The sequence below is a fragment of the Vigna unguiculata genome, chromosome 3, assembly GCF_037176805.1.
Source record: "Vigna unguiculata cultivar grain cowpea cultivar isolate G323 ecotype 2 chromosome 3, ASM3717680v1, whole genome shotgun sequence".
Classification (NCBI taxonomy): Eukaryota; Viridiplantae; Streptophyta; class Magnoliopsida; order Fabales; family Fabaceae; genus Vigna; species Vigna unguiculata.
In genome coordinates this window covers 24,532,496-24,548,705 of record NC_140794.1, presented here as the reverse complement: position 1 = coordinate 24,548,705, position 16,210 = coordinate 24,532,496, and the positions used below count along the sequence as shown (strand labels likewise).

Genomic DNA, 16,210 nt, shown 5'->3' with positions numbered 1-16,210 from the left:
CTATTAGAGTTCAACAAAATATATGAAGCACAACCAAAAACTTTCAGATGTGAAAGGTTTACCTCATTTCCAGACCATACTTTTTCAGGTAACTAATAGCCTAAAGGAACTGATGGTCCTCTGTTTATGAGATAGGCTGTTGTGCTTATTGCATCTGCCCAAAATACCTTGGGTAATCCTGACTGGATTCTCATACATCTTGCTCTCTCATTCAAGGTTCTGTTCATTCTTTCTGTCACACCGTTTTGTTCTGGTGTTCCTGGAACCGTCTTGATCATTCTGATCCCATTCTCTGAACAAAACTCCTTGAATTGATTACTGTCATATTCTCCACCATTATCAGACTTCAAACATTTAATCTTTAAACCTGTTTGAGTCTTAACCTCCTGTTTCCACCTTTTAAACACAGAAAACACATCAGATTTATTTTTAAGAAAATAAACTCATACCTTTCTTGTAGAGTCATCAATGAAGGTTACGTAGTACTGTGAACCTCCAAGAGATTTCACTGGAGCTGGCCCCCAAACATCTGTATGCACTAGTGCTAGTCTTTCAACTTTAGACGACTTACTTGTTTTGGAGAAGCTAACCTTTTTCTGCTTTCCAAAGATACAATGTTCGCAAGGTCCAACGTCAACATGCTTCAAGTTAGGTATTTTACCTTTTGAGACCATGAGCTTCATTCCTTTCTCACTCATATGCCCAAGTCTCTGATGCCACAAAGAGGAACTGTTGCCAACTTCTGCAACTGATATCATATCCTCATCTGCAATCATGTAAAGAGATCCTCGCTTCTTTCCACGAGCAACAACAAGATTACCTTTCATTACTTTCCAGTGTCCATCTCCAAAGGTGGTGTAATGCCCCTCATCATCCAACTGCCCTATAGATATTAAGTTTCTCTTTAAGGCTGGAATATGTCTGACATTCTTCAAAGTCCACACACTTCCATTAGAGGTTCTGATATTGATATCACCTCTTCCTATAATATCAAGAGATTTTCCATCTGCAAGGTAGACCTTCCCAAACTTTCCTGGAACATAGTTAGATAATAGTTCTAAAGAAGGTGTAGTATGGAATGACGCACCTGAGTCCATAATCCATGAATCAATAGAACTATCTAGACTACATAATAGTGCATCTTCAATTTCATCAGTTGCTGCATTTGCTGATTGATCACTATCTTGTCTCTTGTTGTTGTTCTTCCTTGGAGCCCTACATTGATTTGTAAGGTGACCCCTTTTCTGACAATTCCAACAAGTGATATCATTCCGGAATTTTGGTTTTGATTTCTCTCTAGACTTTGATCTGCCTCGGCCTTGATTACGACCTTTCTGGCTACTTCTTCCTCTAGTTTCAGTACTCAATGCTGAACCGGAACTAGAACTGGAAGATTCCCCTGAACTTTTCTTGCGAACATCTTCGCTTAAGATCAAGTCACGGATGTTATCAAGCTTCAACTTACTATTACTTGCAGAATTACTAACTGCAGTAACAGTTGCACTCCAACTTTCCGGAAGAGATGATAATAAAATTAATGCTTTCACCTCATCATCAAATGTTATCTGCACTGATGTCAACTGCGCAATAATTGTATTGAATTCACTAATATGATTAGTAATCGAGTTACCTTCACCTATTTTTAGGTTGACTAGTCTGCGAATCAAATACACTTTATTGGCTGCAGATGGCTTCTCATACATATTTGACAATGCCTTCATCAAATCTACGGTTGTGTTCTCGTTCATGATGTTGAACGCAACATTCTTGGCTAATGTCAATCGAATCACACCGAGTGTCTGCCGATCTAACAAATCCCATTCCGCCTGCTCTATGTCAGTTGGCTTCTGCCCTGTTAAGGGTAGATACAACTTCTTCTGATACAGGTAGTCCTCTATTTGCATCTTCCAGAACCCGAAGTCATTGCCATCAAACTTCTCAATCCTCACCTTCCCTTCTTCCAATGCCATTGCTCTTGCTGCTTTGACGAAAGCTCCTGCTGCTTTTGACCAAAGCTCCTGCGACTTTTGACCAAAGCTCCTGCTGCAGCTTTTGACCAAAGCTCCTGCTGCCTTTGACCAAAGCTCCCACTACTTCTCTAAACTGAGATCCCTAAGAAAAAAATAGAAACCAAATCTTTTCTGATGTGGAAGATCAGACAATGCTGCAACCACAGAGCATACTAAGAAAAATGGCTCTTGATACCAATTGTTAGGAACAAGGCAATAAAGGAAAGAATAAAGGAGAGAAAAATAGACACAGAGAATTTAACGTGGTTCGGCTACAATGTGTAGGCCTACGTCCACGACTACACTAAGAAGTATTTGTATTTTTTGGTGTATCTTAAAGCTTTACATAGAGTCTCTTATATAGTAAAATAGAGAACCACATCTCACTATTCTAAGCGATGTGGGACTAAATCAAGCACCATAATTCTAACAATCAGTGTCATTATTAATGGCCAAAATATCAAAGAATCATCATAAACCTTCACAGTTCCAGGGATTTTGATGAGTGTATCACTCAATTAAAACATGTAAGATGCATGCACATCAAAAAAGTACATAAAATTGCTTTATGGTCAAGGAAGTCAGAAAAAAGCAACAAAAGTGCAGTAACATAATGTGTACCTTGTCACGTGAAAGAGTTTTTGACCAAGTCAACTAATAAAGTTGTGACATACACATATTAGCTCCTTAAACCAAAATTAACACACATAATTATAAAATTAACAAGCTAAAAATGTTTTAGTGCAAAATTTTCATATTCAATATTCTCAATTCAGTTATTAGTTTATTAAACATGTAACGTGCTAAAGGTTTAGTAAAAAAATAAACCAGTGGATTTCTAGTTTTAACAAACTAAATTTCATAGCCACCTTTTAATACATTGTCTCTTATAAAGTGATGCCTTGTTTCAGTGTGATTGGTTTTTGAGTGTTGGATAGGATTCTTAGTCAAACTAATTGCACTTGTATTACCACAGTAAAGAGGTACATTTACAAACTTAAGTCCATACTCCAGAAGTTGATGCTTCAACCAAACATTTTTTGTGCATAAAAATACCTAGCTGCTATGTATTATGCCTTAATTGTGAAGAGTGCTATACAAGCTTGTTTTTTGTTGTTCCATGAGATTAGATTTGAGCCAAGCAGGTGGCAAATTTCAGTTGTGTTTTTCCTATCCAATTTACAACCAACAAAGTTAGAATATGAGAAACCACTCAACATGATTCTTGTGTTACCTAGATACAATAAATCGACGTTGATTGTTCCTTTTATATACTTGAGAATCCTCTTTAATGCCTTATAGTGTGAATCCTTTGGATTATATTGGAATCTTGCACACATACAAACACTAAATTGTATATTAGGTCTTGCGGATAGATAAAGTAAAGAAACAATTAACCCTCTGAATTTAGTTGTATCAATTGATTGCCCAACTTCATCTGAGTCCATGTAGGAATTAGTGACTATTGGAGTCGCAACTTCCTTACAATTCTCCACTTCAAAATTTTTCAACAAATCAAAATAATATTTTGACTGACTTAAAAATGTTTCATGTTCCAGTTATTTAACTTGTATCCCCAAGAAGTAATTCAACTCACCCATCATGGACTTCTCAAATTCACCTTCCATAGTTGAAACAAAATCCTCATACAAAAGAGTTAAAAGCTTATGTCATCAACATACACTTGAACAAGTATCACATCTTTTTCAAGTTTTCTAATGAAGAGTGTTTTATCAAAAACACCTTTAATATACCCTTTTGACAAAAAGAAAATTGTTCAACCTCTATTACTACTGACATAATACTTGTTTTAAGCCATATAATACTTTTTTCAATTTGAAAACATGATCAGGGTAAAAATGATCTTCAAAATTAGGTGGTTGTGATACAAATACTTATTCATTTATGAAACCATTCACAAAAAGAACTTTTAACACCCATTTGGAACAATTTGAAACTACACATGCAAGCATATGCTAATATCAATCTAACAACTTCTAACCTAACAACAGGTGCATATGTTTCATCAAAATCAATTTATTCCTCTTGATTATAGCCTTTTTGTAACTAACCTAACCTTGTTCCTAACTATATTACCATCTTCATCTATTTTATTTCTAAATACCCATTTAGTACCATTCACATTCACATAATCACTTCTAGGAATAAAGATCACACATCATTTCTAGTAAATAGATTAAGTTCATCTTGCATAACAACAATCCAATTACTATCATCCAATGCATCATTAACAATTTTAGGTTCAACTTGTGATACAAATGCAATATGTTCAAAAAAATTATTAAGCTTGATTCTAATAGAAACTCCCCAATCAATTTCACCAATTATATTGTCCTTTGATAATTCTTTAAGAGTTTTCCAATCCTTAGGCAAGCTACCGTGAACATGAGTTTCAGTTGTTGGTTCATTGCTATAGGATGGTTCAATTTCAACTTCAATTTGCCTTTCCTGAATTACATCTTCCTCATCTTAATCAATAAACCCTTGATCTTGCAATTTTGAGTTAGATTCATAAAAAACAACATGAACAAATTCTTCAACAATCTTAACTCTCTTATTATATACCTTATATGCATGACTAATATGTAAATTGACATTGAATCAATTGTAAGCAATTCTCAATCAATTGATTCACTTAATTAAGTGAAATAAACTTATTGATTGTTATTTAAGTCGATTTAATATGTTATTCACACAACTATATGCAAGAGCCATTTAACCTATTGAACACCATTTTAACAGATTAAATAAAGGCAAGACACACATTAAGACTTCTACCCTAAGTCAGATTTATGCATTGGTTTCCAATCTTCATCAATCTTCAAGCTTCAAAACTCTTTTGCCTAACAAGTTAGTCATGGATAAACAACCGAGTATTATTTGAAACAATAATAAATCCTAGCTAAGACAAGGAGTATTCTTTCAAGCAACAACCACTCTTGGCTAAAACACTTGTTTATGAGGAATGTGGTTAAAACATTACATAGTTTTCAAAAATTAAAAATCACTTTTTTGTGGTATATCATTTTTCTGACCCAGTATATTACGATATATCCCTTTTAATTCTCCGTTTTTCATATTTATGGCAACTCCACCCACAAGAGCTCCTTCAACATAAAAATTATTTACATTAATTTATGAATAAATAATTTAATTTTTCAAAATTAAGTAAATAAGCCTTTATAGCTCAGTGGTAGAGTGTTAGTCTTGTAAACTGAAGGTCTGTAGTTCGATCCTGCATGAAGGCACTTTTTGAAAAGAATTATTTTATGAAAAATAAATATTAATATCAATATACCTTATATAAAAAGAAAGTTTCAAATATATCAAAAATATTTTCATTATTTAAGTTATAAAATGTTATAATTTCATATAATATAATTTTATACAATGTTATAAGATATATACTTTTATAAATTTGAAATCAAATTTTTTTAAATAATAATATATTTAAATTACAGAAATTTACAATTTTACAAAATTTATATGAACATTTAAATGTTCATGGAGAATAAATATAACATAAAATAGAAGAAGATAAAGAGAAGGAGAGAGAGTGGAAATGAAGAGTTGGCTGAATTTCCCTCCTCCAAAAAAAAAATGTGTTAGAGCTAATGAATCCATTATATCTCCTTATTTAGGACTTGGACTAAGACTTCTTTTTTTCCAATTTTTTTTTATAAAATAATCTTTTTGTTGATGAAATCTTCACCAAAAATTATCTTTATATAATAATGATTTATTCATGATATTATTTGATGTTGTAGAGATTTGAAAAAAATGGAGAAGATTTACTCAGATTTGGAAAGATAGTCGAGTTTCTATCTGTTGATATTTTTGATAGATTTTGTGAATCAAATCCACCTAAATTACTTCTTAAAATATCTCTTACCAACAACACATGAACAAAGTTGTAGTGTAAAATCTTCACAGATTCTTGACGATCAATTTTTTTTAGGCATTCACCAACAATTTTCTTCTTCATTTTCTTCGTTCGTTCATTTCTTACATGATTTTTTGCCCTTTTCTTGCAAATTGTTTCTTAATTTCTTGTAGCTTAGCTAATCCATGAGCTTAAACTTAACTTTAGCTGCACCAAAACACCTCAAAATATCCAAAGAACATATATGCAACTAAAAAATTATTTTAAACATGTTTTTATATCTCAAACTCAATTATTTATCTTAGAATAAATCCTAATTAAAACAATATTTTAAAGCAAAAAAATCAAATAAGAAGATAAGTTTAGAAGTTAACTGAGTAATCGCATTCATCACAATCCCACTCTTATTCTTTTACACTCTAAGGAAAAACAAAGTAGTTTCAAAGCATTATTCTGGGTGAATTTTATTTCATATCAACATTAGATCTAAGGAAAAGAATAATCATGGGAAACAAATAAACTTTCTAAGAATCAAGTAACCATGAACATATGAATGGAAAACTTCTATTTTAGCACATGAGGTTAACCCTTTGAATTACAAGTGAATTAAGTATGAACAAGTCTACCGAAGATAAAATGTCTATTTTCTTACCTATGCTCTCTTAATTGTGTAGGCTTGTGTTTAGGATTTTTGGGGCCAAGGCAAATGTAGGAAAAATTTAGGATTTTTGGTTTCAAATATGGAATGAATAAAGAGGCAAACTTTGTAAAAACAACTATATTTATTTGTTTTTGTTGCACTTTTTGAGAAAACAATTGTTATTCTTTTTCTACATTTTTTCTTTTTCTTCTTTTCTTTTCTGTGAATCCTTTATCCCTTCACCCCACACTTTATTCATCAATCATCTCTTAATATAATCAAATAGTTCCTTCTTCTTTTTAAAGATAAGGAAAAGCATGGTCTTTTTCTTTTAAGGTTTTTCAGTGAGTTTAAAACAAGAAAAAGAAGTCAAAAGCTCAAAGGGGCTACAAGTGAATTAATATTAGGTAGGTTTATTTGGCAAAGTAGCTACAAAATAAGAAACACCTCAGTCATATCAAACTATGCAACTGTACCTAGGTTGCAAAATAAAAAATCAAGCTAAATATTATAGTATAAACAAAACATGAGCAAATCACACTTAGAGAAATTAGGGATCACACATAGTGCCATCCATCACATTTAGGCCAAAAGTTCACAAGGTAAAAAAACTCTTTCACAAAAGATTAAACCAAGCAATGCTCAAATAAATTCAATTAGATATTTTAGAAATAATCCATTCAATCATTAATTAAGGCTTCAGTCTTTTCAAAATTATGCTAATCTTAATCACTATACCAGATCCTAAAAATCAAATGAAAATATGTTTGAAAAAAAAAAGATAAGTTTTCTAGATAAAAACAATGTTGAAAGTATACCAAGTAAACTCCCAAGACAGAGAGGTGAGCCACAAATGGACAAACTTAAGAACTTTGCCTTTCCTTGCCAAAGTTTCCTCAAACTACTTTCACAAATTTTTCAATAGAAATTCCAAAAGAGAAGAATTAAAACAAAACAAAAGCATTCCTAAACTACAATTTGTCCCCCACACTTATTTCACATATTGTTCTCAATGTAAAAATAAACTTATTTTGGAGAGAATACAAAAAAATTATGACATCCCGCTCAATCTGACCACAAGTAAAAATTTATTTTCCTTTAGTTTTATATAGTACAAGTCTCATTGCACTCTTTTATGTTTTTTATAATTTTGGATTTTCTTTATAACTAAGAGGCATATTTTTGAATTTTTTATTAAAAATCTACTACCTAAAACTATGAGTAAAAAAATCAAACTTTTCTCAACATTGCTTTCAAATGAATGTTCATATGCACAAAACGTGTTTTCCTATACAACAATTGTATCATATACTCCTTTAAGGTGTTACTAATCAAACCTATGTCGAATATGTTGCACAAGTTTTTCGCTTTCATTGAACAACATTTGATCCCTTTCATTCAATAATATTTGATCCATAGGGTTGATCTAATACTTTGAATTAGGGAAAAAGTTCAGTCAATAGTTTTTTCATGCTCTTGGATGTCCTACAATACTCGATGCATCATCAGGTGTACTAGGACAATCAACAAGATCATCAATAATTCCTATATTCTCATTTTGTGAGCACAAATCTACACTTGCAAGTGAAAGTGTTTGAACTGTTGTAATTGAGTTGTCTAACTTAGTTGGTTAAACTGCTATATCAAATATTAAAACCATCAATTGAAGAATATTTGCAAAAGGTTCAACAACATCTTTAGAAATATTAATATATTTATCAATAGATATCATTGTGAGCATCATCGATCTTATTATAAACATCCTCAATACGCACAACAAGTACGACATATCTACTTCTACACGAGCATTCGCAAGTGTGTTAGTAGTAGTATCAAGGTCTCTGTTATTTTCATTATACTATAGAATATTACTACCTAGTTGACTAATTTGGATGGCGAGACTTACTAGCCTATCGCCAGACTCTTGTTGTCTCGTCTATAGTTTCTCAATCATTCTTTGCTTGTTATCTTCCAACATTTAATTAAATTGCTTAAAAAGCTTAGCCATGTGATTCATCACATCTTGTATGGATGGCTCAAAGTTTGATTGAACATGTGTCAGGTTAAAATATTGTGAAGGTTGTTCACAAGATTGTGGCAACCGTAGCTACTCAAAATATGGTTTTGAAAACTGCACAAAATATGGTTGTTAAAATTATGTAAATTTTATTTATGATATAAAAGAAATGATCCACAATATGGATAATAAGGTTGCTTTTGTAAAGGCAGATAAAAATTGCACGAGGGATCTTAAAAGTGTTGGCACTATAAAACATAATCTTATTGAAAATTGCATGATTCCTTATTTTGTAATAGGGAATTATTCCCTTATACAAATGAAAAATTATTTTGCATTATGAAAAACTAAAACAAACTAAAATTATTAAAAATAAAATATTGAGTCAACATAGAAAAATATGCACAGGGATAAATTGTTAGTAAAATATGAACAAATTATATTAGTCAAACTAGAATAAGAAATTGTTAAAGTGAAATTCAAATTTAATTTCCCGACAAAGGTGTCAAATTTGATAAGCTGCCATTGGAGCCATCAAATAGTTATTATCACTCTAATGCAATGTTACACTAAGAGTGAATAAACTATAGATAGGGTCAAGCTAACCCAAGACGTCTTCCAACGAATAAGAACTTTACTTAGAAGCACACTTATAAAGGTGTAGAAAGAGGTAAGACAATTTCAAAAGAAATAAAAGTAAATAAAAAGACTTAGACAACGATGATGAAATAGATGATTCTACTAGTTTTTCATAATGAAGTCATTGGTTTTCTACTAATTACATTCAAATATTTTTATTTTAGATTTAAAATCTTTGCATTTAATTAAAGTAACTTCAAAATTATTGACAAAAATAAATTCAATAGCATGAAAGTTTTTAAACTTAACCAAAGTAATTTCTCAATTAAAATTAAAAACCCTTTGACTCATTAATGTTTTTAAACCCTTTCATAAAGTCTTAAAATTCTTTCAAAAATTGTTTATTTTTAAGTTGTGTATTTCTTTAAGTAATGTTTTTTTATGAATACGAGGATTTTTCATGTTCAATTAAATTAATTTTAGTTCGTGTTACATTATTTTCAATCACATATGACTCTTTTATAAATAAATGTTTATATTTAAAATTTTAATTAAAATTTCACATATTACAACTTTTTTAGCTTTGTTATATCTGATAAAAGAATTTCAACATGTACTCTAATTCATTATTTCTTAATATATATATATATATATATATATATATATTAAAATAATTAAAGTAATTTTTAGATAAATATCTTTTACTTCATTTAGACAATTTATTTCGACACTATCAATTCTTCAAATTTATTTTATACCCATCATCAATAAAATACTACCAAAGACATTAATAATTAATAATTTATTATATAACACAATCATTTTTAATATCCTTTTCAGTTACATCAATCACATTTAATACAGACTTTGCACTCATTTGTTACTCAAATTCAATCATTTTCTCTCACAATCCAAATAGCCTAACTTTCTGTTTCCCTCCTTTCCCTTTACATCCCCATCCTAATCCAAATAAAGCATTATAAAAGAAAAAATATGAAAAAAAAAAACTTTCTTCACAAATTAATATATATAAAAGAACCTATACAATATTAACTTCTACAATGCATAAACTAAATTTAATCATAAACTCATTTTAAATTTTTTTTTTTCCTTTTACTTTTCTCTCTAAGAAAGCTTTATAGAGAAACTCATTCAAACATACTCGAATTCCTCTACTACCAGCTAATTCAGTAAAATACTCAGTACAGAAGATGAACTTATTCTGCTAGCAAAACAAGTATAATAACATTTCTGCACATTGCTAGACATGTCTAATTTACAAGTTTCTTCCACCCTCTAGCAAGAGACGTTTATTCCCTCAAAAATATATTATGCACATCTACTTACATGCTCTAACTATATATACATAAGTAAATTTTATCTCATTTAATGCAAATACAATTACCTAAGGAGTAGTTACCATAGCCAAGCATCAACAAGTTTGTACCATCAGAAGCTCTCCTTTCTGATACAAAAGGCATGTGTTCATTTCTAACCCCACCATTTTCTCGTAAGTGCCAAGGAATTAAATGTAGAACCATTTCAACCATTACACTTCCAAAGCCAAGCATTGCATCAAAATCTATCATATCTTCCTGTGTGGTCAAGGGAAATTGCTGATGTTTCAAACAAGTTTATCACAAAGTATTTCCTCAGGTCAGATATCAGAACAGTTTCATAATCTGGACCGACCAATGCGCTTGGTGCCTCTTAAAAGTGAATGCCTAGGAGCTGAAGAAAATTTCACATCCCAACCTTCAACATTCTTAGGAACACAAACATCGAAAAGAAATTGGCCAAGGACACTGTGAGCACTGATGCTTGGGAAACTAGGCAGACAAACAGGCTTTTCTTTCTGTTCATCCTGTGGAGTCCCAGATTCTCTATCACTGTAATGCCCTGCTGAACTAGGCAAAAAGAAGTGATCAGTTGGTCCAACTGCAACTCTTCTAAGGCTTTTATTTGAATTGATTGCCACCTTCTGCAGGTCACAGATTAACTCTGATATCTCATCCTGTGTACCATCCAAACCAGTTCTTTCTCTTTCTAGCATCACTTTCTGTGAATATATTGTAACAGCCTTCTCTAATAAATGGTTCACAGCTATTCTATATTGAATTGGATGGTGTTTGTAATGACCTGAAACAAATTAATAACAATAACAATGAAAATGTTTAGGTTAAACTGGTTCAAGTTAGTCACAATGTAGTTGAAATCAGTCTCAGACGAACCAAGGTGAGAGGAGCTGCTGAAATTTACAAGGTTGACATCACCATTGAGGTTGCGTAGTCGTTGGGCAAAATCACAGATATTTTGGTATCTCAAAAGGTCATCATTCTCAGAACATAAAAGGAGAAATGGAGCTCCGAAATTCTAAAGAAAAGAAAATGAATCAGAGTTTAAAATAGTAAAACGGAAAAGGATTCAAGATAGAACTTACAACAGAAGAATATAAAGCCTGCCAATGCTCAGCAGCTTGGGATTCAAATCTAGTTAGGTATAACGCATCCAATCCGGAGGTAACAGATTTTGCTACCCAAGAAACAAGTTTTGATGGTCCAGGCACCTTTGCAATGGAGGGGTGTAATGCAAAGCGGAAGCCAAAATCACTTGTAACATCTATTGGACCAGAATCATAAATTTGTCCAGAGAGACAGTTCCTAAGTAGTTGGTAGTTAGGCTACAACAAATAAATCAATAAATCAACAATCAATCATTTCAGGATCACAATTTAACAAACCACAAACCATAAACCGTCCACAAAAAGTGCATTACCAAGTTGAGTGCAGTTTCACATCTTCCATCAATGAGCTGCATTTATACAGAAAGCTATTACCATGCACATCTCCACTTAAAACGGATACAACTTTAAATTATTATATATTTTCCATATCAAACATAAGATTGGATGCCTAAAATTACCTGAAATACTTTATACAGACAGGCTTTGGAGCCGGCAGAAAAAGAAGCAAATACAACAGGACATGACCTAGTTCTCAGCTCCTGCATAATACAAATGAATTATTTCACTGAGCATCTATGCTATGATACAAAGCAAAGACTACAGACCCCAGAGATTTGTAGCATGGCATTATCTAGAGATTTTGAAATGTCCATAAGAGCATTACTACAAATCTTAGCATGCTATCCAATCCAAATTCTAAAACTAACCTTAATTAGTTCATCAAGAACACAAAATGCCAATGGCATGGCACTTTCATCATGGAAACTGCAAGAGAGGAAATATAAGATATAAAAGTTCTGTCAGTACCACCAACCAATAAATTAAAGAGTATAAATCAAACAAGGTGGTGGTCTGTGACCAACAAAATGTATATACAAAATAGTATGCTACAACAGATCTTTAGGAGGTTACAACTTGAGCATGGAACTTAAGTTTTTGACAGAAGGATTTAAACCCTGTTTAAATAAATTTTTCCAAAAGTACTTAACTTAGAAGAAGAAAATAAAAAGGTAAAATGAATTGCACTTCCCTATTAGGTAAAATCAATTTATGCACTCTGGTTTTTGAAAAGTTAAATTAGAAAACTTCAATAGAAGTTAAGTGCACAAGATGATTTTAGCTTATGGGAGAAGGACAATCATTTTACCTTCTTATTTTTTTATCTGATATGCTTATAGAAAAGTTCATCCAAACAGGGTCTTAGGGTAATACAACACCACGCCACATACAAATGCATTTTATATATTGTCACTAGATATTGAAATCTCATTAATCTAACAGGAAGTAGAACTTCCCTCATCCTTTTCCAATGCTTAAAAACTAATAGAATTTAGAACTTTGTCACAGAACAGTTCTATATTTCCCAATGCCTCAAGAAGGATGCGTAAACGTTCCTAATGACATGCAGATAAATCCTTAGCTGCCTGACACGATCCAACATTAAATTATGGTATGAATTAAGTGACTAAACCGTAATTAAACCACTCTAACCCACCCATATTCTTAAATTCACAAGTCTGTGTAAGCTAGCCAGTAGCCATATATTTCCTCCCACCAGTATTGGGAGTAATCTTTTTACTCCTTCTTACTACCACATGGTCCCCACTGGGATCTGATTGAAGTTGACAAAGCATGCCATATAGTTTCCAACAACCATATATAAACTTCATAAATATTTTCACTCTTTCTTCTTCACCGGTTGGAGACAAATAACTAATGGAAGGTGCAAACCTAATACATTAAACAGCATTCTGCTACTTTCACGTGTAAAGCATCTCCCAAGCCAAACTTCTCCGATTATAATTCCATATGGTTACGCAAACTTGACATGCAACACACAACAACTGTCCTCTCTCTCTCTCTCAATATGACGCATGTTTGCCTCCTCACCAGAAAAATGAAAAAAAGAAAAACAACTATTCTGTCCGAAATGCACAACATAATAAAGTGACACCAGGATTAAGAAATAGTGTTAGAAAGCTCTGATGTTTACAGCAATTCATCCTCATCTAAAACCTAGCCCTCCAATTTTACTAAATTCCTGATCCACTAATTTATCTGATTGATTAAAGCAGTTCTCAGGCAACAAACAAAATGGAGAGAAAAATATAATGGTCTAGAAGCTATACATAAATGAAACCACGACGTTGAAAAACAATAAAGAAAGGAAATTTCAGAAACAGAAAAACTTACGCTGAGAGATAATTTGCAGAACAGACGAGGGAATTCCACCCGAAAAAGGAACACAGATCAACGAATTCTCGTAAGATGGTCTGTGGAACAGAAACCCAAGAGAAGATTACCACGATTCCTCTGAAACCAGTTTCCTCTTTTCTTCCCCAGTAGATGTTACCGCCTCTGACGGCGAAACCACCACCACCACCACCACCCTCAGCTCCACGCATAGCTCGGAGACGACCCAGTAAGCGGACCTAGTAAATTTGAGTTCGGAAATTCGAAAGTTGGCAGCTTTGAAGGCGGCAACAGTGAAGGGTTGTGGTTTTTGTTGAGTGCTGATTCGATTGGTTAACGGGTGGGTGATGGTGTACGATGGCGGATATGGTGGTATGCGTTTGTTGTGGGTAAAATTTGAAGCAGGAATTCACGGTCATGAATGGTTCAATTCGATCTTGGTTGTATTATTCAGTAAGAAATGCCAAATCTGAGAGGCCCACATCATGATGGATAGAGATTTGCTTTCCGCGTCACCATTTTAATTTAACCAACACCCATGGTGTTCTTACGTTGCGTTTCTCCTTTCTGGCGTGTCAAGTTGAAACATGACCCTCTTATGGTAATTTTCTTGTACTTGTATTATAAACATATAAAAACAACCTAAATGCTGCTTGTATAAACAAATAAAGCTTGTGGAGGGACATAATTATTTCTTAAAGAATGGAAAAGATTGTGGGACAAACACTACATATTTTTATCTTTATGTTTTTCACTAAAAAGAAACAGAAAAGGTTGATGGAATCTTGCTTTACATGATTAGATTAAATTAATAAAAACTAAGAATATTAAATATGTTAAATTATAACAATAGAGAAATATAGAATTTATGAAAATTAAGCTAATTTAATTTGAAGTATTAACTTTTTTATTTGATGTAAATCATTTTACGAATTATTTAAGTAAACTGGCGAAATTGTTTTCTATCAGTTATATTTTTATATTGTGTTCTTTTTATTTGCCCTAAATCACATTTAATGTTCATTTTTTAGCATTTCTGCTTTGATCAAAGGATTTTTAAATAGTTCTGTAGAGTAATTTTGAAAGTGAAGTCATAGATTATTGCTTTTGTTCACGTTGAAGCAAATCATTGAGGTACACCCTTTTGCGTGAGCGTTAACAAAATAATAATCATCAATATTATTTATATATAAAATAATAGTTTCCAAATAAATTTTGAACTTTTGCCATGTGAAATTTAACTTAAAATTTTGACAAGACACATTTTTTAGTTAAGTTGAGAGCGACCCATAGACTTTTAGATGAGTATAGTTTTTAATTAGAACTATTTACCCAATTTTCTGTTTACAAACTTTTTTTCTTATATTGTTTTAAATATAGGTTGTGTGTTGAAACAAAATAAAATTTGTGATACCATGTGTGAAGGACCCAAACAACACTTAATAAAATTTAAGACTCAATAAGACATTTTTGTTCTTCAAAAATCATTAAAATATTTTCAGTGAAAACTTGAAACTAAAAATTTATCATATTCAAGTTAATCTGAATGTAATAAATGCATAGAATTTGAATTAATAAGTTTTAAATTTGAACATAATATTAAATAGAAATTAGCATTGAATTGATTTTTATTTGGTTACATGATAACATAAATCAAATCAAATAAATAATTATAAATAAAGAAAAATTACTTTTAAAAGGTTATCAAAAAATTAAGGATAAAATATAACATCTCATTTAATAGTATAAAACTATTAAATAAGACATTATAAGATTAATAACAAACAAAGATAGCGAGAATATATATAGTATAAATACCGTTTTTCCAAAATAATAATCATAATAATAGAATATATAAAAAAAAAAACCTAAAGAGCACAAAATTCTTTCAAAAACTAATTTCTACACAAGGAAACCACTACAAGCTATAGAATTACCTTGTAGTATCACTACCTTCCTCCAAAAACATATCATTACCTACTTCCTCATTGGTCACATCAGTAGGTGATCAATGCAAAAGAGTCAAAAAAACACAAGAAACACAAAGCATGCCAAACGGTAAGCTAGTATACAAAAGAGTTAACTTAAAACCAATAAATCATATTATATATACAAACTAGGCATGGAAAAAATACAAAGAATGTATATGCACACAAAACAGTTGACTCTAAACTCAAGTATCCAAATACATGTCATTGACATCAGCACTCACTAGCCTCTACTATCCATAGCCAAAGTGGTTATCATCTTACCACACACAAAATTAATCTCCTTCACGTCTTAGCCAAAAAAGCCCATAGACTAGGACCTCTTGCAACTTTCACCACACAACTCATTTTGTTCTATTTGAGTGTGAATGGTTATTAGAGTATCAAGATACTCCTTATTGAAAATCATTCCTCAA

At 31.7% G+C, this 16,210-nt stretch overlaps 1 protein-coding gene across 1 annotated transcript; it reads right to left on the bottom strand.

The window, feature by feature from the left end:
• Positions 1 to 10,356: 10,356 nt before the first annotated feature.
• LOC114178822 (peptide methionine sulfoxide reductase (Protein of unknown function DUF829, transmembrane 53)) lies at positions 10,357 to 14,292 on the bottom strand. The gene is made up of 7 exons (XM_028064933.2): positions 13,807 to 14,292; positions 12,321 to 12,378; positions 12,072 to 12,152; positions 11,925 to 11,960; positions 11,590 to 11,829; positions 11,381 to 11,522; positions 10,357 to 11,288 (listed from the first exon to the last, which is right to left on the bottom strand). Exons 1-7 carry the CDS (start codon positions 14,016 to 14,018, stop codon positions 10,825 to 10,827), a joined length of 1,233 nt encoding a protein of 410 aa, XP_027920734.1. The 5' UTR covers positions 14,019 to 14,292; the 3' UTR covers positions 10,357 to 10,824.
• Positions 14,293 to 16,210: the final 1,918 nt, after the last annotated feature.

Coding starts and splice junctions, on each gene's coding strand:
- LOC114178822 (XM_028064933.2), bottom strand. CDS start 14,018: ATGCGTGGAGCTGAGGGTGGTGGTGGTGGTGGTGGTTTCGCCGTCAGA. Junction 11,830..11,924: donor GTGAAACTGCACTCAACTTG/GTAATGCACTTT, acceptor TATTTGTTGTAG/CCTAACTACCAACTACTTAG. Junction 11,523..11,589: donor AGGCTTTATATTCTTCTGTT/GTAAGTTCTATC, acceptor TCTTTTCTTTAG/AATTTCGGAGCTCCATTTCT.